This window comes from Pyrgilauda ruficollis, unplaced genomic scaffold, assembly GCF_017590135.1.
Source record: "Pyrgilauda ruficollis isolate IOZ18807 unplaced genomic scaffold, ASM1759013v1 scaffold1, whole genome shotgun sequence".
NCBI classification, from domain to species: Eukaryota; Metazoa; Chordata; class Aves; order Passeriformes; family Passeridae; genus Pyrgilauda; species Pyrgilauda ruficollis.
In genome coordinates, this window is record NW_024508100.1 from 17,418,843 (window position 1) to 17,443,874 (window position 25,032).

Below are 25,032 nucleotides of genomic sequence, written 5' to 3' on the forward strand. Positions count from 1 at the left end.
ACCCAACCAAATAAACTGTAATATAGATGATTGCATAGAAACAGCAGCTTCCAAACAAAAATGAGAAGCTTAAAATACTCACATAAACACTGGTAAGTAATTTTCAAAAGTATGTATGGGAATGAAGGAGAGAGGATTAACCATGACATCTGAAATGCTCAAAAATACAGAGACAGCAGCAGGCAGGATCTGTAACAGTAGCTCAACTCCTTCTTGACTACTCATCAGTGATAATAGAAAGCCTCTTGTCTACAAAGATAATCACTAATTAATGTCACTGCCATGTATTCCTACAGCACATGCAGTAGGTAAATGTGCTATAATAACAGTTATGCAAATTTTATTTATGAATTGAGGTTATATATAAATAGCATCTGGAGATACAGTGTCACTGGATAAGAATGTAGTACTTCATCCAGAACTCCTTAAGTCAGACCACTGCAAACCAGTCAGCAACATCCCTTAATAATGTACTAAACAAATTTACATGACAGAAGTCACAAAAAAAGACTGTTTTACATAATAACCATAGAAAATAATCTTTATGGGTAACATAGAGGGAAAAGCACAGAAGCTTACAAGGCAACTGAAACACAATATAGGTGCCTGCATTCAAATTCACAATCCAAAAGCATGACTGCTCAGCTGCTGCCCAGCTATGGAGCAACTTGAACTCTGAAAGCATCTTGGGTGGAAACTTCCTGTTTGCCTTGTGGTACTTCAAAGGGTACAGCACCAAGCTCTGCCCTGACTCATGGCCTGGCACATTCAGCCTAAATTTATATTGCTCTACAATCCTACCCCAGCTGGGACCAAGTGAGTAGATACCTCTGGTCCTTAACCTACAAAAGAAGCTTCATTACCCACATGTTCTCAGAGAGTGCTTCATACAAGACTGCATATTCAGGTTCTGTACAAAAGGCAGTGGTGGGGTTTTCCTTGCATTTTTTTTTTAGAACGTGACTGGACAAAGAAAAAATGGTTTAACTGGTGTTATTTTTACATCATGTTTGCAGGATGTGGAAAGTACAGCTTGATTTTCCTCCTCAGTCTGAGGAAGTTAATGTGGTACATGCTTTAGTTAACAGGCTACTGTGAAGAAAATCTAACCTGTGAAGGAAAAAAGAACAGAGATCTACTTTTTCAGAAAACAGAAAATTATTAGAAAGTCTGGTGCTCATAGCTTTCACATGAATACTGGGATCCCAGTCCCTGCAAAACATAAAAGTGCTTAATTTTGAGGGATTGGAACATAAAACCCTCATTGTGGTTCTTTTTTATTGCCCCTATTTAAGTAACAGTTTCATCAGGAAGCAGACAAGGAATGCTGTCCAAAGTAGCCAGAAAGGTGATGATTAGGTAACATTCATTGCAGGCAGGCTGAACATTCTGGGGCTGATTTCTTTCCCAGTATCAAAGAGGAGAAAGAAGAAAGTATTTTTAATTGTGATGCTCTAGTATTGGCTTCTGTTGTTCAAGGATTTTCCAAAAAGCGAGAAATAGTCTTTCTCTGTTTCATTAAATATTTATCATTAAATTTTCATCATTAAATTTTCATTACATTTTTTTTGACAGGCAACAGTGAAACAGTAAAAAAAAGTCTTCCTAAGATCATTGGCTGATAATGTGGGAATGCATGAGCCTCGGCTGAAGTGCTAGAGCTGTCTGGGTGGGAATTGCAGTTCACCTTCTGCTAGAGCACGGTTACCAGAGGCATGCAATGCTCAGACAGGCTTAAAATGAGCAAAAAGGCATTCTTGACTTAGTACTGATATTGGGTAATAACTGGAGTAAGAGCATTGTCCTTAGCTGTGATGTTTTAAAAACGAAGACAGACAGACACTGATTGCAAGAAAATGGCATTCCTCCTTCCAAGGACCGTAAAAGTGACATGGAAAATCAAGAGGCACTCATACCTATTCCCATGTCTGAAGTGGAAGCAGCCAACCGTGACCTGAGCACAGACTGGGAACAGGATCTTTGGGTGAACTGCTACTTACGCACCTCAATTCACTTACCAGTGAAGTGGTAATTTACTGTGCCAGGAAGTACACCCAGATGCCAAAGGTCATGGAGACACAATGGATTTTGTATCTACACTTTGCAAGTAGGGGATGTGCTTGAATACCAAAATCTGTCTTATTTTCCATAATCTGGGGCAACACTGTGCTTGCATTTAACTGCTTGACTGTTTCCCTCACACCAACAGAGCAGATTTCCTGTAGAAAGCTCTGATTCTACAAATGTGCACAGGATTAAAAGTAAGAAAGTCAGCGGTCTTACTGCCAAGAAGTAGCAGTTGAAATTGATAATTAACTGAGTACAGAAGTGGTTGGCACAACGGGAATGTAGCATGCCTTAATCTTCTCCACTTGCAGAGAAGTATAATTAAGTCTCTGGATCCATTCATGCCTTATCATTTCTGGCAACTGGAAGACCAACTAATACCTACCCTTACAATGATTTTATGCATATGCAAGTGTGGTTTCTTTGAGGAAGCCGTCGAGGTGACTCCGGTAAGCTCCCAAAAGGCTGCTCTGCGGCCAGGGCTGCGCCCACAGCCGAGTGGGGACTTGACCGCTTCAGGGCTCTCAGGCCGGGCTAGCTCCAGTTTTGTGAGCAAGCTTCGCTCGCCACTTCGGCTGACCCCGCCATCCGCCCCGGCTCACTACCGCAAGGCGACAACGACACGTTTCCCGCGGGAGATCAGAGGCTGTGCCAGACACACGGGGCAGCGTCGCCGAAATGCTCTTCGAGAGGAACTTCACGGGCGAGGGGAGGAGGCTTCAGCTGCCCGCTGTCGCAACGTGGGCGCCCCCCTGTCGCCGGCTGCCCGCCGTCTCTGCCGGGCGCCCGTGCCGTCCGCCCCCCGGGCCGGGACCCACCGCCTGTTGCTATTTTCGCCCGCGCTGGCGAGCGGCCCGGCCGGGTGTGCGGCTCGGCTCCCTCCTCGTCCCGGCCCGCCGGCAGGTAGGGGTGGGCCGGGCACCGGGCAGGGCAGGAGGCGCCGGGCGGGCAGCGGGCAGGGCAGGGGAGCCCGTTACCGGCCCCGCCCGCTCCCCGCGCGGGAGGTGCCCGGGCGCGCCTGGCAGCCCGCGGCCGCTGCCCGCCGAGGGCACGTCCCTGCGGCGAGCACATCCTGCGGCGGTAAGCGGCGTCCGGGCAGCCCCGGCCCCAGGCCGGGTAGGGGGCGGCGGTGGGGCCCGCCGTGCCCCCACTGTGGGCCGGCCTGGGACAGCGGCGCCGGCGGGGCCGAGCAGCGTTTTGGGAGGGTGGGGGAAGGAGGAAGAGCAGCTCTCGGCGCAGAGGAAGTGAAGAGTTGTGGCGAGGAGTGCGGCACCCGCCGCGGGCGGCCCGTGCCGGTACCGCGCTGCGAGGGAGGAGCAGCCTCCGGAGCCGGGCGGGTCCGGCCGGGGCCCCGCTCCGTGCCCGCGGCGGGAAGGGCGGGCTGTGCGCTCCCGGCGGGTCCCGCCGTCGCTCCTAGCGGGGCTCCCGGCGAAGGCGCAGCTCTGGCTGAGGGAACAGCGTTGCTGCGGGACGGGGCGGCCGGGCGGGAGCGCAGCGCGGGCGGGGGCGCCGGTGCCGCTGTTCTGGCAGTGTTGGCTCCTCATCAGAATAACCAAAAGACCGGCTTGAATTTAATCTGTCAGTGACCTGAGGTGCCTTTAGTTCCTTTTCTTTCTTGTCTGCTGTTTCCTCGCCCATCTATGCAAAATAGGTGGGTATAACTCCTCCCAGACCCCGCTCCGTCTCGGAGCAGCCGAGCGGCTGTTCCCGGGATAAGCGGACCTTTCCTGCCGGGCACGGCCCCGTGTAACTTTGAGTCTGCCCACGGCGGCGCAGTGTTCTTATGGCCCTTTAAATTCGCCAGCTAAGCCACCGGGGAATGATCTCTTGAAACTGCGTTCACGAGAGGTATGAAACGAATGTGGTTATTTATAGCGCAGTTCGAAAAGATTGAGGCCTTTGTTTTATTTGGGAGAGAGGCTAACATGGCAGATCTGCCGTAGGAACCTTTAGTAGTGCAGATGGTGGGATTTGTGTCTGCGTTAAGCCCAGAGATTGAATGGAACATTTTGGGTCAAAATTAATAAATCATGCATTTTCTGAATAGCGAATATCTCTGAGCTTATGCATATGACTATACTTTCAACACTTGTAAGTGCTGAAATAGAAATTTGTCACGGGTTATTATATAGGAATGCTGAAAATCATGGGTAATACACAAAAGTAGAAGTGTTTGCAGGTGAGAAAAACGACAGGATGGAAGGAAAGTGAAACACATTCAGTGATATGTGGATGACTTGACACTTTTTCACTTTAATTTGGTTAGCTGCAAAGTTGAATGCAGGCATTTTGGCTATGGACATGCAATTGAATAAAAATGAATGGTATTCATATTGTAATTTACCTAGCAAGCTTTATTTTACAAAGATTTTTTTTCTTTTTTTAGTGCATTACATTCATAGAACAGCTCAATATTTTCTTCAGGTCTGTATGAGGCTGAGTCAGGAGACTTCAATCATCAGCATATTAGTTTCCGTGGACTTGACTAAGAAAATGGCAACAGGTGTTAAGGGCAGGAACAGTCAGCTATTTTCTTCATTTGATAGTTGATTATAAATGTGTATATTTGTAATCAAGAACATGCTACCATTTTGTTGCATTTTTTTATTAATAGCCTATTTATAAAACATACTTGAGGAGTGATATAAATGCTGGCTGTACTGCTAAATATTTTAGGTGTGTTTATTACTGGAACTAGTGCCAGGGTATATGGTTATGTTATTCAGCACCCAGTCTGGAGTTGCTATCAACATTTAAGCATTAAGTCTTTTAAAAGTCAGCATTTAATGAAAAAATAACGGAAATTAAAACTAATTTCTGAGGCATATTGGTTTCTGGACTTGTGCATGCTTTTGGCCACAGCAAACCATAGCTTCAGAGGGAAACAGCAGATAATAAGTAGCTATGAGATAAAAAGAATATCCTTGCAACAAGAGGGGTGTGTCATTCTTCCAAGTGCCCACTTGAATTAAATAAAAAAACTTTTTGAACACTGTTCTCAGCAGTGACCATGTCATGACATACTTTATATATATTCTCATTTGTGTTTTTCTATATATCCTGCCAGGTGGATAGAGAAATCTGTCAGCTTGAGCAAAGACAATGTAAATTTCAGTTAGGGATCAGAAAGAGAGGGAGACAAGTGGTATTTAGTTCTGGCTAGTGTTCCAGAATTCTGGCTGCAGGCCAGGGCTCCTCATAATCCTTAAGTAGTATGATATTTCTACTAAAATAATCAGTGGTGAAGTGCAGTCAGTACCAGTGCCTCTGGTTCCATTTGTCAACAGGGTTCAGTGCTAATGCCATGCAGAGAAGAGCTGAACAAATTTGTGCTATTTAAGACCAGCTGTTTTTCATAAGAACTTGCTGTATGGTTGCATTTTTTGCTTAGCTTCTTGAAGGGGAGGAAAACTGACTTACAGAAACTTACAGAAACTAAAGCTGCTGTCATGTCCTGAGCCTGATGTGGAGTAACTGCGCAGTTGTGTCTCAGAAGAACTGCAAAGGTCAAGGATGATGGCATCTTTCTGTTCAGCTCCCAGGTCAAACCCTCATTTATTCATTGCTGTGTGAAAGCCCTAACTGCTTCATTGCATGACACATCTTCCAAGCTCGTGAGTTCTGCTGTGAGTCCCAGCACTCCAACTGCTACCAAAGCAGGGAAGGAACTGGAGGAGGGTGAAGTCTGCAGTTACCAGTGTTCTGAACAACAGTTTAAAACTTTTGGCTGTGTGTCTGTATTGAACTTAGTCCAGTTGAAAAGAAAGGACAAAAGAAGGATAACACTTCACCACTGTCAAAATTTCTGCTCGTTGTTGTTGTTGCTGTGGTGGTGGTGGGGTGGTGTTCTTTTGGTTTAGAACATTCTATTTCCTCTCTTTTTTCTGTATTAATTTCAGTCTATTCCAGATCTGCCTGGTGTTCCCCCAGGTGCACAAACCTGATTTTTCAGTGCCTGACTTTCCCAGGTTACTTACACAATAACCTCACAAGATTCTCATTCCTAAACTCAAAGCTTACCTGACTCCATCTAACCGACTGGCACCTGGAGCCAGTACCTTGTCCTTGTGATACAGTCTTTGATCTCTTGAGAGAGGGTGAGTTTTGAGGAATGCTGTCCTGTCCTATGTGATGCAATGCTGCTTAGACATGTACCTTTACATGGGGTCCAGAATAGCAGAAATAATAATTTGTGTAGCTCTCCCTTTCATGCTGTCTTGCCATCACCCTCACTTCTCTCTGAAGGGTTCCATTTTAGCTTGGTGGCATAACACGGTGAGAATGTAACTTGATTTTGGAGAGCAAGAGACTAACTTTTTTTGGTTTTTTTAATTAGGTTAGAGTTTTAAAAAACCACAATATCGGATTTTGCTAGAACAGGACCATCAGTGTAGTGTTGCATGCTTTTTGAGCCTCCCGCCTTGTGAGAAGTGGCTGGGTTGATGAGAGCAAAAGAGAAGCTGAGGACAAAGGGCACACATGTGTTCCCGTGTGCATCTTCCACATTAATGGGTCAGTCTGGTGTTCCCTAGTACAGAAGGCAGTAATAGATATATTAATGTGGTTTATGTAAATATCTTATGTGTTACAGTTTGACTGGCTGTTCTTGTGCTGATGGAGCAAATACAGCTGAATCAAAGCAGGCTAAGCAGTAGGAACAAAAACATTCATATTCTCTATATCTCTATAAACTGTGTCTTAGCAGCAAAGCTGTCAGCTGAGGAGTGCCACTCAAGCTGTTCTCAGTTTTGAGTGCAAGGGCAAGCAACACCTTTCAAAAGATGCTAGTGGAGAGGAGAAAGAGGAACTGTCCCAGTTATGTCTGTGAGCACTGGGAGAACAACTGGAGACATCCAGTGTGCTAAGCATAGCCCAGAGTAATAAAGCTGAATGGTGCTTAGAGCTGCCAAAGGAACATCAAAGTTGAGGTAGAACGAAACTAGTGGACAGCTGTATTTTTATATCTTTTTTAATCCCTCTTGGATTAGAGGTGAAATAAACATTTATAAGCATGAGTTAATCAGACACTTGGGAGGAAGAGGAAACTTGTTTGAGCCTACTGTACCAATGTGTGTGGTAAACTCCTATGGCACCTGCAGAGCCAAATTTCAGAGGGGATGAACTGAAAGGTGGCAACCAGAGATGGGTAAAGGTGCTAAAATTCCAAGCAGTAGAGTCAGGGCAGACATGGATGGGCTGAGAGCATGACTACTCTTTGGCTGTAACATATGCTTAATTTTATGGCTGGGAAAAGGTCTGATGAGAAGAACAAAACTATTTTTAGGTCTAAATTAAGCATGTACATAAATACTTCATGGTCTTGAAGTAAAACCTAGTCCTTGGGGAAACTTCAAGGACATTAACACCAGCAGCTTGAAATTGGCATAATTTCTGGTGGGATTTGTTTACAATAAGTGACAGGAGGGGAAAACAAAGAATGTCTGGGAAAGGGAAATGGAACATGCAGAACAGTAATATGAAGAATGATATGGGTTAGATAAGGAGACTTTCTGATGCTGCTAAATTTGTGCTCTGAGAAACTGCACTTTCAGCCTCTCCTAAACATTAGGGAAAAAACCTAGCATTTTAACTTCTACTTAACTGGTTTGATTTAGTAGTAAGTGGTTTTTTTTGGAAATAACAAATGCAGACATTGGAGTATTTATGCTGTTGACTTTGCAAGGTATTTATTTATGTTAAAAAGAGATGAATGCTGAGAAGCTTCACATTTATATTAAATACATTCCAGCAGTACAATGTTTGTTTAAGTATGGCAGACTATCAACCTTGGGTTTTTATATTCTGTTCAGTCCTTAGAGTTAGTGTGCAAAATAATGTATTATATTGTGATATTCATTTCTCTTTGAGGCTGCATTAGATCTAGGGTAAAAGAGCAAAAAGAAACTTGAAAAGTTGCTAGAAACAAGGGTGACTGTTGTATTTCTACACGCCTTTAATGACATTTTTTTAAGAAGTGTTTTCAGAAAACACAAATAAAAAATTTGCTATAATACATCATTGTCTGTGTGGTAGCTCAGTTCTCTTGTTTTCAACTAAGAATGAAGTTTTCTAAGGCTTTCTTATCCTGAGATTATTATCTATGCCACTAAGTGACAAGAGCACTGGAAGCTAAAACCTGGATTTTTATGTAGTTTTGACTACACATCATGGTGGTTACGAATTAATCCAATCATCTTCCCTGCAGTTGCTGAACTATTTTTCATTGTTGAAGTTAAGGAGAAAAAGTTTGTAACAGTTTGTGAAAGAAGAGACCATTTTGATTCTTGGCTGAAGGAAAACTATAATGGTAACTGTGTTTAGGAGTCTGTGTTGACGAGGTGTAAAAGTGCTTCCTGCAGCTGCTATCCCGTTTAGAACCACAGAATCGTTGATGTTGGAAAAGATCTCCAAGATCATCAGTCCAGCATTTGACTGAACAGCACCATGTGGATTAGATCATAGCACCAAGTACCACATCCAGTTTCTTGAACACTTCCAGGAACAGTGACTCCACCACATCCCTGGGCAGCCTCTCCCAATCCTTACCACCCTTTCACCCTTTCCTTTACCACCCTTGAAGAAATTCTTCCTGATATCCAACCTGAATCACCCCTGCCACAGCTTAATGCCATTTAATTTAGGATGTAAAGCATCTATATGAATCTAAAAGATGCTTATTTTCTTGCTCATTCGTGAAATAAACAAAAAAACCCCTCCCAATTGTAGTATACTTAAAATGAGGTGTACAAATGCTTGATTTTCATGGCCCTTTTTCCCACACCTCCCATGCCCAGATGCACACACAGAGGTTTATTAAAAGACTTTAAAAAATTTGATCTACACATCAAGAATGCTATTTATTATTAATTTATTGAATAGTATCTTGAAAACTTGCACTCTTGCTAAATTTGCTATTCTTGGAACTGATAATGCTGCCGCAGTGTTCATTTGTCAAAAGATGAAAAAGTTTCAAAAACTAAATGTACTCAAAGATGATTTTTGCAGCTCTCTTGTTTTTACAGTTTGCCAATTATTGCAGAAACATTTTTCTGCAGTGGGATATCTACAGATTGGTTTCATTTTAAACAGCTCAACATTAATTTCAGTCTTGAAATTTTTGGAGCTTTTTTAATCCTGAAATTTCCTTTCATTTTCAAAAAGGTGAAAGACTGTTAGAAACTCAGTCTGAAAATGTTATTACAAGAGCAAAAGAAGGACAAAGTTCAATGGAAACTCATGAGAAAAATAGTGCTGGTTTTGATCATATTTGTAGATGAACAAAGACAAGAAATACTGTTACCACAGTAAATAGATGGCACTTACTCAAAACTTGTTCAAAAGTAATTAAAATGTTATTTAAGGATATCTTGGTACTATTTATGTTGTTTTTAATAAGCCTTATCATGGGAAACTATTGAAAGACTGATGGTAAACTAGTGTCCTGGTATTTAAACACAGGCAATTACAGGCCTGTCAGCCTTGCATCAGTCTCACACAATATAATGTAACAGCTGAAACTAGGGGCAATTAAAGAGGAGTTAAAATGGTGTATAACAAATGCCAATCTTTGTGTTTTCATGGACTGCATGAAATGGAAATTGTGAAATGGAATTTATAAAGAAATGCAATTATTGGATTTCATTACTAAAAGCACTAATACAGCAATAACAGTAGTGGTACTAGTTGCTGGGTATAACAGGGTTACAACAGGGTTGTGTGTAACTTGGTATATTCCATTTGATATTTTAAGAAATGAAAATGATACAATGTCAGTCAGGCTAACATTTAGGTGTTCCTGTCTGGCTGACCAGTGTTAAAATGCAACCATGAATTGCGATCATCATCTGGTTCTTCCCGGAATGCTGTAGGGATTGTTCCTTCTGACTGCTATCTGACAGGTTTTTCAGCAATCACTCTGTTGACTGCTGCTAGCATTTTTACATGGCAGTGATTTCTAGGGTGTTATTTATTGAAAAAAATCTGTTTGGTTACAACCAATAATCACTGGGCAAACTATACCTAAGGGAACAGCTCCATGTTAGTAGCCAAATTCAAAGTCATCCACTGATGGACAAGAAAGTTGTCAAGGTGACTTTTTTTTTCCTCACATGTAAAGGCGTCTTAGCAGGCAGTCATGAAGGAACAAAACTGTCATGAAGGTCAGAATAGCTCAGCTGAGTTCTTCCTGTGATAACAGGATTGAAATAGGCCATGTGATCTACATGTGGCTGCCCATGAAACAGACACAGGCTAGAAAGAACATTCATTGTAATTTAGTTACTCATTAGATAGTTGAGCTAAGGTCATAAAGCAAATTTTAAATCAGAACTGTCTCTTGTCCAAGCAATGTATTTATTACAATTATGTTTGTTGGACCTGAAATAGTAAGGCCCAGTGTAAAGAGGGGGAACTTGCTAGATAGACCATGGTAGCTCTCTTCGGGTGTGAAGCTATTAATTATTTGTGTTATTGAGAGTTGGTTTTTCCTAGAGTTCCAGCACCTACATAACTCTTTCTTTTCCTTTCAGAACTCTTCTGTTCCTTAATCAAAGGAGCCATCCAACATCCAGATAATGTCATTCCATGGAACTGAAATATTGGTGAATTAGTCCACGTTCCCTAAAGGACTGTAAAATGGAGCCAATAACTTTCAAAGTTAAAAAGTGTCAAACACCTAGTGATTTCTCAGCAAGTTTCAGTCTGCAGCTCGTGGGTTCTCTCCCGGTGCATTCCCTAACCACTATGTCAATGCTGCCTTGGATTGTGGCCGAGATCCAGTTGCTCAGTGCAAAGTCTCCCAAAGAAGAACCCAGCGTCAGCCAAATTCGACTTTGTGTTTCACCAGCCAGTTTGCGTTGTGAGCCAGACACAGGGGAAACCCAGCAGTGGGATCCTTTAATTTGTTCAAGTTTATTTGAATACAAGCCACAGCAGGTCCACAAACTGATTCACAACAGCCACGATCCAAGCTACTTTGCTTGTCTGATAAAGGATGAAGCAGCAAATCAGCAAAGTATCTGCTATGTATTTAAGGCTGATGATCAGACAAAAGTAAGTAAAAAGAGCCAAAGCAAGCATCCCTAGAGTTGCTTTTGTGCTGGTTGAATCCTTTCACTACACTGTAAAATCTTAAGGTGGTACTTAGAATTAGAGACAAGCTCTCATTAAAGCTTACTCACTTTATTTGATGTTAATTGCTCAGTGAAATTTAAGCTGCTCAATATGTGAAATGAAAGGTGTGTACTCCTACAGGATCAGGGCCTGAATTTCATCAGCTTAAAAAACACTTTAGTTTGAGATATGGGCTGAAATCTTGACCCTCAAGTCAGTGAGAGCTTTTCTGTTGATGTCACTACGGCTAATATTTCACTCTCGAGTCACTGTGAACTTTATCTAATCCTGCACTCAGACCTCTCAAATTTCTGTTTTCCTGAGCTGAGACCTATGTGACTGGGAAACAGAGATACCTCCTTTCTCAGAAAGAGGAGAGGGTAGTATGGAACCTCCATATGTATCATATCTCTAACAACAGGACTCTGTGGAAACCTTTTCCTAGCTCTATATTTCTCAAAGCCTGACAGGCAGGTTTAGAGTAGGAGAAAGGCACAGTCTTTGCACCTCTGTGACATGCAGGCTTGCTGCTGTGTGATGTGAGACAGGAATTGGGTACGCATGTCTGGCAGTGGGTGAGATTTGGAACAGTGCACATTTCCTAACCAGTTCCTAACCAGTTGTGTCTTTGCTGAAAAAGTGGAAGCGTTAAAATTGTTGATCTCTTCTGTTTGAGAGTAATGTGAGACACTGACTCTCATGAATGAATATAATGAGTAAGATTTAACACAAAGTTATTGTGAACTGCTGAGGACAAAATGGTGACATATCCTTCACCTCTTGAATGCCGACTCTGATTTCCATTATGTTGGAAAACAGCATGCTCACTTGACTCATAGGAAGTGTCCTGCTGAAGAACCCTGGAGGTATTATGTGAATATACACCACACATGGGATTTATGCCAACCTGCCCAATAGCAAAACGTTGTACAGTTCCAAATCCGTGGTCTCAAGCTTACAGCTCAAAACATATGGAAACAGCTTTAGTTAAATCCCCCCAGATAAAACTGCAGTTCCAGTAAATTAAAAGGCAAATACGTTGTAAATCTAAGCATTCAAGTGAGAAATCCTGTCAAGTTAAATGTAGAATACCAAGTTAATGTATGTAAGAGCAGAAATAAGGAATAGTTATTTCAAAACTTGGCATTGGATAGCAGCTGGTAAATGCATTTTTCAGTTTGCTTCTGCATTTACTTGTGATTTTCCAGGATTATGGTGAGAACACAGCACTGATCACCTGCAGTACATTTTCTTAGGCATTTTCTTGTGCAACAAAAGATTCAAGTACTTTTTCTTCATGTTTGGTCAAATTCCTGGACATGTTTGAAATGATGAAGAACAAACTAAGTCTCTAGTTAAATTTGCAGCTGTGTCTACATGTTTTTGGAAACAACATCTACAATTTTTGTATGCCTGTTTTAACTACTTAGCTCTAGATTCACACAGATATCCATCCTTTCAAAAACTGCCTTCCACCTGGTCTCTTGCCTTGTGTGCAAGAGTTGTTACTCTTGACTTCTTTGCAGTCTAGGTGGACATCTAATCAGCATTTGTGGACCTATGTTTTAACAAAAGGGTAATGGAAATGCCAGATGTTCTTACCATCTAAAGTGAAGCCCTGCCTCTTTTACTTAAATTTTGTGCAATTTCCACATTTTAAGTAAGTTCTTTGTGCTTTGTAGGGTGTTGTTACTTTGCCCTGAATATGGTCATATAATGCCTTTTAGCTAATTGATATTTCTGTATTTATCAGGAGTGAACTGATATTACCTGTTTTGCAGATGCCCAACTTGAAAGGGAGTGCACACATGCTTTTGTTACAAACTGAAGGAGCTGTTTGTTAAAAGCCCCTGAGTTGGGATAAAGAATTTAGGATTGTTAGCGCAATTTATGTTCAATTTCAGAAGAAATAAATTTTAGAAATTGGACTTTTGCAGCTTGTGCAACTCAGCAGATTTGTGTGCTGGCACTCATGTTTGTAAGAACTCTTTTTTTCCTATTTGCTTCAGGTCTGTAAAAGAATCACAGCAGTCCAGGTAAGTTTAGTCACAGAAATTACAGGTTCATAACAATCTTTAGCCAACAATCTTGGACATCCAGACTTTTGTGATAATTGCTAATTACAATAATATTGTAAACTGCAAGAGCCACAATTCTTTGTGCCTGCATATATAAATCTGTAGTAGGGTTATATTTGATGAAGAGTTCTTGAGTAAGTCATGTCTGACTGAGGATTGGAAGTAGAAGGTACTTTGTGGCTTTGCAAATAAGTTCTGTGTGTATCCTCACCTTAAGATAAGTAGAATAAAAGGGGATAGAAGTATGTCTGTGGGAGAAGTACAGTAGATTAGAATGTTAAGACAAAGGCAGTTGAGTAGAAGACTAAACAATTAAAGCCTTTAAGAGGAGGACAAGAAACTTGAAAGTCATGCAGACAGAGGCTTACCACTGGAGGTGGCAGAAAGTACAGAACTCCTGGAACGGTCAGGCTTTTTGCATCAGCATTGCAGATAAACTGCAGTCCATTAACTGTAGTTTTACTCCTTTGTAAATACAAATTGACCAAGAACATACATCTGATTAGATTAATCTGAGGGATTATTTTACTCTTTAATATGAGAGCTAATGTTGCTGGGTCATCTTTAGCTCAGCTCTAGAGTTGATGGAGGTGCATTTGCTGCCATGCAATGTTTTTCCTGAATACAAAGCTCTTGGGTTCCTTGTTGCTGCATTTCTAACATAGCCACTTTAGAGAAAAAATCCGTAGACAGATAATTAACACTAAGTAATGTCAGGATTGTTTGCGATGAATTCTTTGTTATGCTGCTCTGTAGCAGTGAAAGAAAAGGTAGTGCCCCATTGTGGTCTTTGTCTTCCCTCTCTAGGATTTGCTGTAATTGTTTCCATTGTACCATCATGGCAATGTGTGGCTCACTTTCCCTGCTGGATAGCAGGAAGTAGGGAAGGATGAGATGGCATTACTTGAAAAGAAGCAAGTGAATATGGAGATGATTTCACTCTACTTTGTACTTAAAGGATGGGTTACTTTGCCTAGAGAGAGCTTCTCTTATGGATTAGAGTCTTCTGTCCAAATTGATTTGTCAGACATGGGAACTGGAGTGTTCCTTCCTTCATATATAACTTCAGTAAGTTTCCACTAGTTACACATAGCGGAGTTTCTTATCCTTACACCCTCATTCTGCCGAGGTTCTGATGTGGCCTCATGATTGAGTAATTTCTGCCTGAGGGTGGGGCAGAAGCATTAATGCATATTCTTTGTAGGTGCTCAGGAGTGGAGCTGGATTCAATTATATTGCTTGCAGGGAGCTTATGGAGGCTACTTGTAGGTCAGGTGAGTAATGGTGGGGGAAGCTGGGGAAAAATTAAATCTCCCCTAAATCTGTTAGCCGAGTAGTCCCTTCAGGATAAGAACACAGCCTTGCTGAGCACCTTGGTGAGAGTGCTTGGCTACTATAAGATTGCAATGGAAATGAAACCATACATGCTCTACCCTTTGTGTCTCCCCACTGGCCTCTGGGCTGACATTTGCTTATGTACTACAGAAGTGTGATGCTATTGATATCACTGTTGTTGTTGAAAACTATGTACTTTAAAAAATATTGGCATTTTAGTCCTACATTTGAGATATGCTAATTCTAAACTGTTTGGAACTGCAGGTGAGGTGTGTCATTTCCTTCCTGAGGTCATTCTCCCCAGGTTTCCTTCTGTATGATGCCCTGCTTTATCACATCATTCCCTCCAAGAAATGAAAGAGATAACGTGAGGCTAAGGGCATACTGTAGCAGGGATGCCCCCTCCAGCAGATGTGAAGTAGCCAAAACATTATGGAGGATGAGTAATTTCTGTTCTTATTTTCAGCTTGGAAAAGTAATTCCAAATGTCATTATGTTGATCCTTCTTTGGTGTATTGAATGATTTGTTTTACTTAGGTATGTTTAATCTTACTTGATAGATGTTTGGGTTGGCAAATGGAACACAGGTCAATAGTTTATCTGACTCATGCCCTGAGCTAGTTTAGATTAAGGCAAATTAAGGTTATGCTGTCCTTTATTATACTTTTATATTTATTGTAAATGAAGATTAACAGTTCTAAATTTAATGGTTTCACAGAGGTCTGAGTCAAAGAGGACATTCAGTATCTCGGCCTTTTTCCATGTCCTGTGCTCCATTCAGCAGCAGGCTCTATTTTCCCAAGCCTGTCTTCTGTCACCTACATAGCTATAAAGACTTCTTGTTGCCTTTGCTAGATTCACCTCCAGGTGGACTATGGCTTTCCTAATCAAGTCTGGGTCTTGGGTTGGCAAATTCTTATCAATGCTCTCTAGAAACTGGCTGGATTGCCTATGCTCTGCTGTGTTTTTCCTGCAGCAGATATTTGAGTGGTTGAAGTTCCCCATCAGGATAGGGTATGCTAATGTGAGGCTACTCTGAGCTGTCTGTAGAGTGCATCATCCACTTGTTCTTTCTGATCACAGGGTAAAATAAATTCCTGTATGTAGAGCAGAAATTGGCAGACAGCACTGTCATTTCTTAGTTTATTTTTTTTTTAGTGAGGCAGATGCTCAGAATGCATGAAAGTTTCTCCTTTTTTATTCTGTGATATGAACTGGAGGTTTAGAGAATTTGAGGGAAAGCCTAGAAATTTGAGCCTGATGTCTTGCAAGGAAAATATTTCTGTGACATAACCAATGGAGAACTGGAGTATGAAGAAAGGTAAAAAGTTCAAGTCAGATTTTTAAAGGGTTACATTTTGTACTGGTGTTTTTGTTTGTGTGGGTTAGGGCTTTTTTTGTCCCCAAGAGTCTGGATACAAGTTGTCATAATAGCCTGTAATATATGCTTGTGTTTTCCAGAGCAGTTAATGCTATGATGGCAAAATACTAGGTAGAACTTCTCTACTTAATAGAAAAATATTGCCTGTAATTTAAACAGGATCACAGCTGCACAAGACATGCACAAGTCTGTGTGGTGCTTCTGAATCTTCTCTCTGTAGTGCCATCAGTCAGGGACAGCTTTTGGCCCAGGCAGGGCAGGAGGGTTACCATGGGACTTGCAGTGTCTGTATGGTTGCAGCAGACTGGGACACCTGCTCGAAACCTGAGCCTGCTGATTGACTTCACCTGTGCCAAATCTGCCCCAAGGCAAGCACAGATAGAACCCATCTCCTTTCACTGAGGCACTTCTTGAAATGTAGCAGCTGGCCTGTTGTGGAGCTTTTTGGTTACAACTGTGATGCCTTCTGTTGTCTGAGGCCTTCGGGCTTTTGTCCACCCACTGCTTTAACAGTTATTTTGCTTTTAAACAACCTTCACCTACTTTCATGAGTTAAAATAGCTTATGCACTTAAGTAGATCATGCTGTCTTACCTGGAATGCAGCACTCTGTTACATGTTGTTTATGATCTGATTAAGTGCTGAAGAAGCTGGTTTCAGATAATCAACACTTAGTTCTCTGTGAGGCTGCACAGAGCTGAACTTCACATTATTCATCTATAAAAGGAATGGCAGGGGCCCAGTGAACTCCTAAGCAGTTGTTGTGAGGCTTGGCTTCATGACTGTCGATTCTTACACAACTTATTTTTACTTTAGACTCTAAGGTATAGCCTCACTAAGTATCTCATTTTTAATAGCACCATTTCCTGTTCTTAAAAGAATTCAGGGAAGATAATTTTAAAGATAGAGGTGATCTTTTTCTTCTGTATTTTACTGTGTGATGAATCCAGGGAGATTCTTGTTTTGCAAAAACCATAAAACACTGAAAAAAAATTAAGTAACTGGACTAATGCCAGTGCAAGTGAGAGCTTAATTTGGCTGTTTTCTGCCTCCTTATGCACCTTTAGGGTTTTTGATTGAATCTGTGTAATTGCAAACTGCTAGCACTGCTTTTTGGTTTACGACATCTCTTCTGTATCCCAAATAGTAACTGAAGAAAATGTAAAATACAGAAGGAAAAAACATGCAGCAGAACAAAGTAAAAATCAAATACATATTTGTGATGTGCACATACACAGTCCAGTTTATAAAATAGGTCAAAGTTTAGCTGTGTAAATCCTAGCAGAATATCCTGTATAATGCAAACAAACAGCTGTGCTTTCAGTACTCTCACAATTAATCAAGCTTTACAGGCTTCTTGAGTGTGAATGTTATGACACCAGTTCTATCCTGGGATCTGTTCAAACAATCCATGTATGTGAGCTCTTCTGGCAGGGAACTTTAGTGGCCAGTGACCCTGTCCCTAGCAGCGTTATTCCAAGCCTTTATGGGGCTCTTGTCAAATCTTTGAGTGACTTTGTGACATGCTGCATCAACTAAATGCTCGTGTGTTTGCTCTCATTTTATAAAAAAATATTGTGGGATTTCCCTAAACGTTGTGTGATTGCCACATGGAGGAAGTAATTTGTGCAATATCAGTGCTGCTGACTTACAGCCAGAAATAATGTCTGATCAAGGAAGATGAAATTAATCAAAAGGTTTGTAAAAAGAATTGCCTATTCCCACTCTTATGGCTGCAGCAACATAAAAATTATATATTTTTGTGATTTCTTATCCTAGTGTAATAGTTAACTGTATAGTAAACTGCATCAGATGGCATTGTTCGTGTATTTTTCAACTTAAATAATACTGAAGGTAGCTGTGTTTTACTTATGATGTTACATGCACTTGATTTTAGGGTCAGAGTTCATGCCAAGGCTATTTGTTGTTCAAGGCTATTAAGGAACAAGGAACAGTTGTTCCTTCACTTTTCCTGTTGAGGATTGTAGCAGAAATACAAAAGAGTAGAACTGAGGCAACAACATAATAAGTGGATTTGTGATGGCCTCTCGTCTGATTACTAACCACTCTTTTTGTCTTACTTGTGGCCTGTGATGTCCAGCACAGGTAACTGGAGCCAAGAGTATCTAAGCAATCTCCAGCTCTGTAGAAGAGTTTTTTTTAAAAGCTCCTGTTCACACAGAGAAGAGCTTCCATACATATCTTCAGGAGAAGCTCACTCTTAACATCTTAACCAAGTTAGATGTCAGTTTTCCATGGTCTTCTAATTCCTTTGTTTGCTGATTTGCACATTCCCACCTTTCCCCCTCTTCTTTATACTGTAGTATCACTCAGTGATGTGTTTCAGAGCATTTGGAATATTCCAAAGGAAAAGTGATAACATTTCAATGAAATCAGCATCCTAACATGATCACAGAACAGTTTCATGTGCACCTTTGTGAGAGTCAGGGCATCACCACCTAGAGCCTGGCCTCAGATCCCCAATTCATTCAGTCTTAAACTGCTGTGGGATTTCAGTTCAAGTGTAATCTATGATGGTACACTGAGAAGAATTTATAGCTGTCCTCTGTAAAAAGAGGCAATTCTGTTATTCTTTTCTGATCCATCCCTTGATGTATTTCCTTGGTGTTTTCCATTGTGCTGACGCTTATGTTTGTCCAGCTTTGTGTTGATCTGCTTTAGGGGCTAAGGTAAAAGACATGAATTTCATTCTGCTCCAAAACCCATTTGGTGCACCATGCTAGATCACCATAGATGTTTTTTGTCAAATTTCAAGTTGACATAAATTTGGCAACTAAAGTGAGCATACAATATTTTGATAATAATATCACTTGATAAGGCTTTCATAAGCGGGTGGGGGAAATAAGAGTGCCACACCAGGAGCACTCCAAAGAGATTGGGCCGTGAAGCAGGAAACCTGTTGTTCTTTCTGTAGGATGACAGATCTTAAAAGTGAGACTGTGAGGATGGAGGTGCACAGGGACACTTGCAGGCTTCTTTGGCCTCTGCACACAGAGCCACCTTGTTTGGAGTATGGTGCTCGTAACAGCAAGGTTGTGGGTTCAATCCCCATATGGGCCATTCACTGAACAGTTGGACCTGGTGATCCTTGTGGGTCCCTCCTAACTCAGAATATCCTCTGAAAGTGTCACTGACATTGAAATCTGTCCTGCTAGTAATGTGTGAGAAGAAATCACTGCATGCTTGCCCAGTGATTAAGTAGCCTTGCTCTAAAAAGATGAACATCACAAGGTGGGTGGTCTTCAATTGGAAAACTATCTATCCACATATTATCCAAACACTAATCATTTTAAAAGTCCTCAGCTTCACAACTTGTAACAATAACAAAATATGTAGCAACAAAGTTATCCAGCTCACCTTACTGTGGTGTAGTAAAGTCTGATTTCTGCAAAGGTGTTGGATGCAAGGCACAAAAGAAATGAATGGGTCTGCTCATTGCCTTGCAGCCTCATCAGGCCTACAGCTTCAAACAAATGTGCAGCAAGCAGACAGTGCTGGGAAAATAAAAAACCTAAACCCAACTGAGAGACTTGTGCCCATGGGAAAGTTCTGAGTGAGAAATAGGAGTGTGGAAATAAAAATTGTGTATACAGAATTAAGAGTTCAGAAAATACTGTTTGATTTATAGCAATATTGAATATAAACTGCATGCACACTACTATATAAAGAAATACTTAATGATGAAGGAGTTCCAGTGTATTTTCTCAGTTATTCACTGCTGTGGCTTGCTGAAGTTAAGACTAGAAGAAGTTTGGAAGTTTGAATGCTGTTTTGTTGATCACTGAACTCAAGTCAGAAAGTCTAATCTAGACTCACTAGATGGTTTTTATTTTTTGTTTAATTACTTAACACTCTTAAGTAATACAAAACAAGCACAGTTGTGAAGTTCTTAAATTAATTTTGTGGATACTTGGTGCAATGATAGTTGTATGCAATTTGAAGCCAGAAAGTAGCTATATTAGAGAGGGGGGAAAACTGCTTTGAAAATAACAGTTTTTATTTTAAAAAATCAGTCAGTCTTACCTTAAGCAATATTAGTTTTTGTGGTGCACACATACACAACAATACAATAGCATATTGAGGACAGTGTGATTTAGCTAGCAAAAGTAAGAAGATAATTTTTGTCAAATACATGAATAAACAAAGACTGTGTCTGTCATGTAGGCTAGTACAGACAGACTCAAGAGTGGTTCTGGCTCATATCTGATTGATATCAGTTATCTTTCCTCAAGACTAATAAGACCAAAATCTCCTATTTTCTGTGCTTTGCAAGTTTCATTAGGAAGCTTGGGCTTTAGCTCACTTGGAGCTACTTAAACATGGACATTCATCTTCAGGCAGTTGTATTTTCTTCTTTTCAGATTTTAAAATGGCCCTGAAAGACAAATGCAAGCCATCCACATTCAAATATGAAGATGCCAAGTCATAAATTATGATATTGAGTAAATCATCTTCCTGAAATAGCTCCTTATGTTTCCATGCAGTTGGCTTTTAATTTAGAGTTTTTCCTTTCCTGGGCTGACATTTATGCTGTGCCCCCAAGGTCATCAGATGGGGGCTCTTTGGCTGTAGTGGAGCAGAAAACCAAAGCAGAGGAGGCATATATAACTGCTGTATTTACTTTTGCAGCACAATCTCCCATCCTGTTATATGTCAAAGTGAATAATGGTAAGAAATCATTGTCATAAAATCAGTTCTTTCCCTTGCCTGGTGTAGACACAGTTGTTCTCTATTTCTGTTTTTTTTACCCTCTCTGTGGACGTCAAGTTATGGGAAGGGCTGTGGGAAATATTTTCCTAAAGAATGATTTGTGTGACTGGACAAATACAGGCTTAAATGGATATGTGTGTTTGCCCTAAAGGTTGATCATCGAGGATCTGATACAAGGATTGAGTGGATAATGCCAGCTTATACTTGGTTTGTCCTTTGTATGAAACTGCTGGTCGATGTGGACTTCCCCTTCCTTTCCCACCCTCCCCCCCACTTTTTCCAGAGTGACAGTAATTGAGGTTTATTGCTAGTCATAAAAACAGCTTCACTGATCATGATTCCTCTTGCATTGGATTAAGTTTGGTCCTTCTGCATAACTGATTGAACACTTTTCAAGCTTCTTGTGTCAGCCTTTAAAAGACCTCCACAAAACTAGCTTCACACAGGCAGAATGTGCTTCAAAATTGTATTTTTAGTAATCATTATGTGGTTTGTTGTGTTGCTTTGTTGCTTATATGCTATGCTTCTACTTACAATGTGAAAAACTTGCATAGGAAGAGGGAATAAAAGCTAGGTGTTATAACTCCTCATTTGAGATTTTTGGAAGGTACGTTCAGTACAAAGGTGTAAAGTAGAGCTTGCAATGAATGTCTGGTGGTGTATTTGCATCTAAACCTGTGGCTAACTGAAATGGAGGTTTTTTTAAGAGTCAGAAAGCAAATTGTACATAAATCTTACTTCTGAGTCTTTGAGGCTGAGATCTGTATGCACTTTAACTTCAGGCTAGTTCCTTTGAAGACAACAGACATACTTGCAGCAATGACATTGAACATGCTTGTAGACACTTGCTTGGTTAGCACCTATAATATGTAATATATTATTCAGCTTGGTTTTAGCCTTAGATTTTTTTTTAAATGGCGGTTATGTTGTTCACGTAGAAAAAAAAGGTTTCCATACCTATAATTAATTTAGAAAGATTTTTAATGGAACAGAAGTACTTTCAAAACCAGACGAGAAAAATTATAATTCAAATACAAGAATATATTGAGTATTGTTAACATGGTTGATTCAACACCATTATTACAAAAATTAGGTTTCTTTCCTTATTTAAAATTCCAACTAGACATATGCCGTATGTCTGTGAAGCAATAATTTACTGAAGTCTTAAGAAGAGCAAAGCCCCGTTCATCACTTTTGATTCTCTGCAGAGTATGAAAACCATGTTCTAATGTGCATCTTCCAGTACAAATAGTGTTGGTACCTTCAGAGGTCTCTCACTGAAGCTGAATTCAGAGGTATTTCCAGAAGTTGTGTTATCAAGTGCCTTTGTTGGATCAGCTGTCCAGCAGCAATGAGGCACTTCAGTTTTCCCGTCTTAAGTGCAGATTTCAAAGCGACACAGTAGTGGGTAATGACACATTGGAACGAGGCACGAGACACCCAAATCAGAGCTGGGATTTAGGAGAGAAAGCAGTTGCTTCTGCGGAGCTCTCTGCAGTATCCGTGCTGCTGTGGAGCGCTGTACAGTGTTCCTGACAGTAGCATTAGTAGCCAGGCCGTTAGGAAGCTTTTCTAATTACAGGAAAAGAACTTCTCTGTTATTGAAAGGGATTATTCCCCAGAGTGCATACTCCTTTTGTCCCTGCAATCCCTTTGCAAGTTCGCAGCTTCATCAGGGTTTAAGATGAGGTGTTTAGAGGTGTTTAAGTGCCACTTAGTGGCTGTCCAGAGCAAATGTAAGATACTGCGATTGCTGTGTTTTCACCTCTTCTGCTTCTGCTTTCCACCAGCAGGAGAATTGCTCACCTTACCGTGGAGATACTGAAGGCTTAATTTAAAACTGGTAGAAATCAGTTGAAAGATGCTGGTGGGTTTTCAATTAGAAAGTTTCAGTGGTATAATTTGCATTTTACTTTTTTTTCCCAAATTGTCCTGCTGAAGTTCTGTTTGGGTTCTCTTAGTGGGTTCTTTTGTTTTTTTGTTTTTTGTTGGGGTGTTCTTTCAAAATTTTTGCAATGCCTCTAAAAGTATTGGAATGAGTTTGTATTTTACTATGTAACAAGAAGCAGCACTATGTAAAGTCTGTAGAACAGAAATACTGCTGTTTCTGGAGTTCATTCTTGTGTGTTAAATTTCACAAAACAAGATGTGCTTAACATTGGTTGGTGTTTGACATCAGCCACTGTTCTGGGGTGTTTCAGCTCCCCTCAGCAGAATACCTGATAGATGTGAAACCATTAGATCTCAGTCATGTTAGGAGCTTGCTATAATAAGTTTTTATGTGTGTGAATATAAAAATTTATCTTCTAGAAACTTGCAGGACTTCTGGATAGTTTTTACATGTATGTTAATTGCATACTGAACCAGATACATCCTTAAGACACGTATAGTAGCAATTTGATTTAAGTGGGGGCAATTCTGAATAGCTTTTACATCTCAGAGTGCATGCATTGCCTGTATGCAGACTTCCTCTTTACTGGGAGGAGGTTTTTCAGTGGGTTTTCAGGGAGTTCATGTACTGCTGAAGACATGCTTCAAGTTTTTCTTTACAATGGAGTTGTCTCTTTTTTTTCCTTCTCTTTCAGTTTTTGTGTTTAATAGACTATCCATATGCATGCTAGATTTGGAAGAGTCAGAAGAGTTCCCAGGAACCTCACATAAACAAAACACAGATTTCTGATTACATTTCTTGTTAAAGTTACAGAACAGAAACTGTCAAGGTCTCAAGATAAACCCTTTTGCACATGTTGAGACAATGTGCTTCCAACAAGCCATATAAAACCTAGATATGTGACAAATTTTCCTCAGCCAGATAACCCTCAGTGACCTGACTTTAAGTACACACGTTTGCACAGGCATGTCAGCCTGTTCTGGAAATCTTGATGCCAGCTTGAAACATCAGCTGAGTTAGACTTATGGGTTTTTGTCTTTTGTATGGGGATGACATTGTGGATCTCAGTGACAGAAAGTAATACATTAAGTTCTTGTTGTTTGACTGTATATTACAGCATTTTGCATGCTAAGAGAAAAAGCTGGGAAGATTGATTAAAACTGATCTTCATTCTACTCTTTTAATTGAAAGCAGTGGGACGCTTGAGAATTTAATATACCCTGGGTGAAATGTCCTGTTTAATATCTTTATCAATGATCTGGACAAGGGGATTGAGGGCACCCTCAGTAAATTCACAGATCGCACCAAAGTAAGTGGGAATGTTGATCTGCTGAAGGGCACAGAGGTTCTGCAGTGGGATCTGGACAAGCTGGATAAATAGGCCAGGACCAGTTGCAAGAGGTTCAACATGGCAAAGTGCTGGATCTTACACTTGGGTCACAAGGACCCCAGGCAGTGCTATAGACTGGGGGCAGAGTGGCTGGAATGTGGCCACAGCTGCTGAACATGAGCCAGGGTGTGCCCAGGTGGCCAAGAAGGCCAGTGGCATCCTGGCCTGTGTCAGAAATAGCATGGCCAGCAGGAGCAGGACTCGGCACTGGTGAGGCACACCTTGAGTCCTGTGTCCAGTTCGGGGCCCCTCACAACTGGAAAGACATTGAAGGGCCAGAGAAAGGCAACAGAGCTGGTGAAAGGTCTGGAGCACAAAGCTTTTGAGGAGCAGCTGAGGGAGCTGGGGTCTTTGCACCTGTGAACACATTCAAATATGAGTGTTAAGACTTGCAAGTTATTCAAATATGTGAGCTCAGACTTGCAAGTTGAAGTGATGTCTGAACTCAGCAGATCACTTCAGTGAAGAATTAAGCTGTCTAACCCATCCATCCAGCTTTTTGCAGGTTTCTCCTGGAATGCCAGAGTTCCTTTCCTATTGGTACTAGGAATACCCAGAAAGGAGGAAATGGCAAAACTGACCTGCAATTAGTTATGTATTTATTTATGTATTTCAACAGCGTACTGCATGTCAACTAATATTTTAGATTTTATTCCAGAAAATATGTACACATTTCCAAATTTGATGAGTCTTACATGAAATGATGCTGCTCTCTCCCCTTCTTGGTGACAAGATGGTTAACAGAGCCTGTGGTGAGGGGCTGCATTGGGGCTGCGTGGATCCTGCCTGGTTTTTGGATGGCTGACTCAGCACACAGAGGCTCCCATTGTTCTGGCAGAGGGGAGGAAGCGCAGTCAGCACATGTGGGTGAAATGTGCAGTGGTGACTTACAGTAGTATATCCTGAGCCTTTTGAAGCAATGCAGCTTTATCAAAACCGCAAAAGAGCCGTAAGGACAAATCCTGCTGCTGTATTTTAAAAGCCTCTCTATTGTGTGTTATATTTCATAAATGTTTCCCAGTGTGTTTTTTAGGAGTTAAAATAGAATT

General features: G+C 41.0%; 1 protein-coding gene across 6 annotated transcripts in view; it reads left to right on the forward strand.

Moving 5' to 3' along the window:
• Window positions 1-1,988: 1,988 nt before the first annotated feature.
• The window catches only part of TBC1D1 (TBC1 domain family member 1), a 105,934-nt gene continuing 82,890 nt past the window's right edge, over window positions 1,989-25,032 (forward strand). For 2 of the 6 annotated variants that reach the window (XM_041458578.1, XM_041458614.1), the window contains exons 1-2: window positions 3,761-3,915; window positions 10,596-11,118. In XM_041458578.1, the coding sequence (XP_041314512.1) occupies window positions 10,702-11,118 (417 nt within the window). In that variant the 5' untranslated portion in view covers window positions 3,761-3,915; window positions 10,596-10,701. Of the gene's footprint in view, window positions 2,971-3,032; window positions 3,148-3,582; window positions 3,719-3,758; window positions 3,916-10,595; window positions 11,119-25,032 lie in introns of those variants that run through there. The other 4 variants (XM_041458595.1, XM_041458586.1, XM_041458604.1 and 1 more) reach the window with 4 other exon arrangements.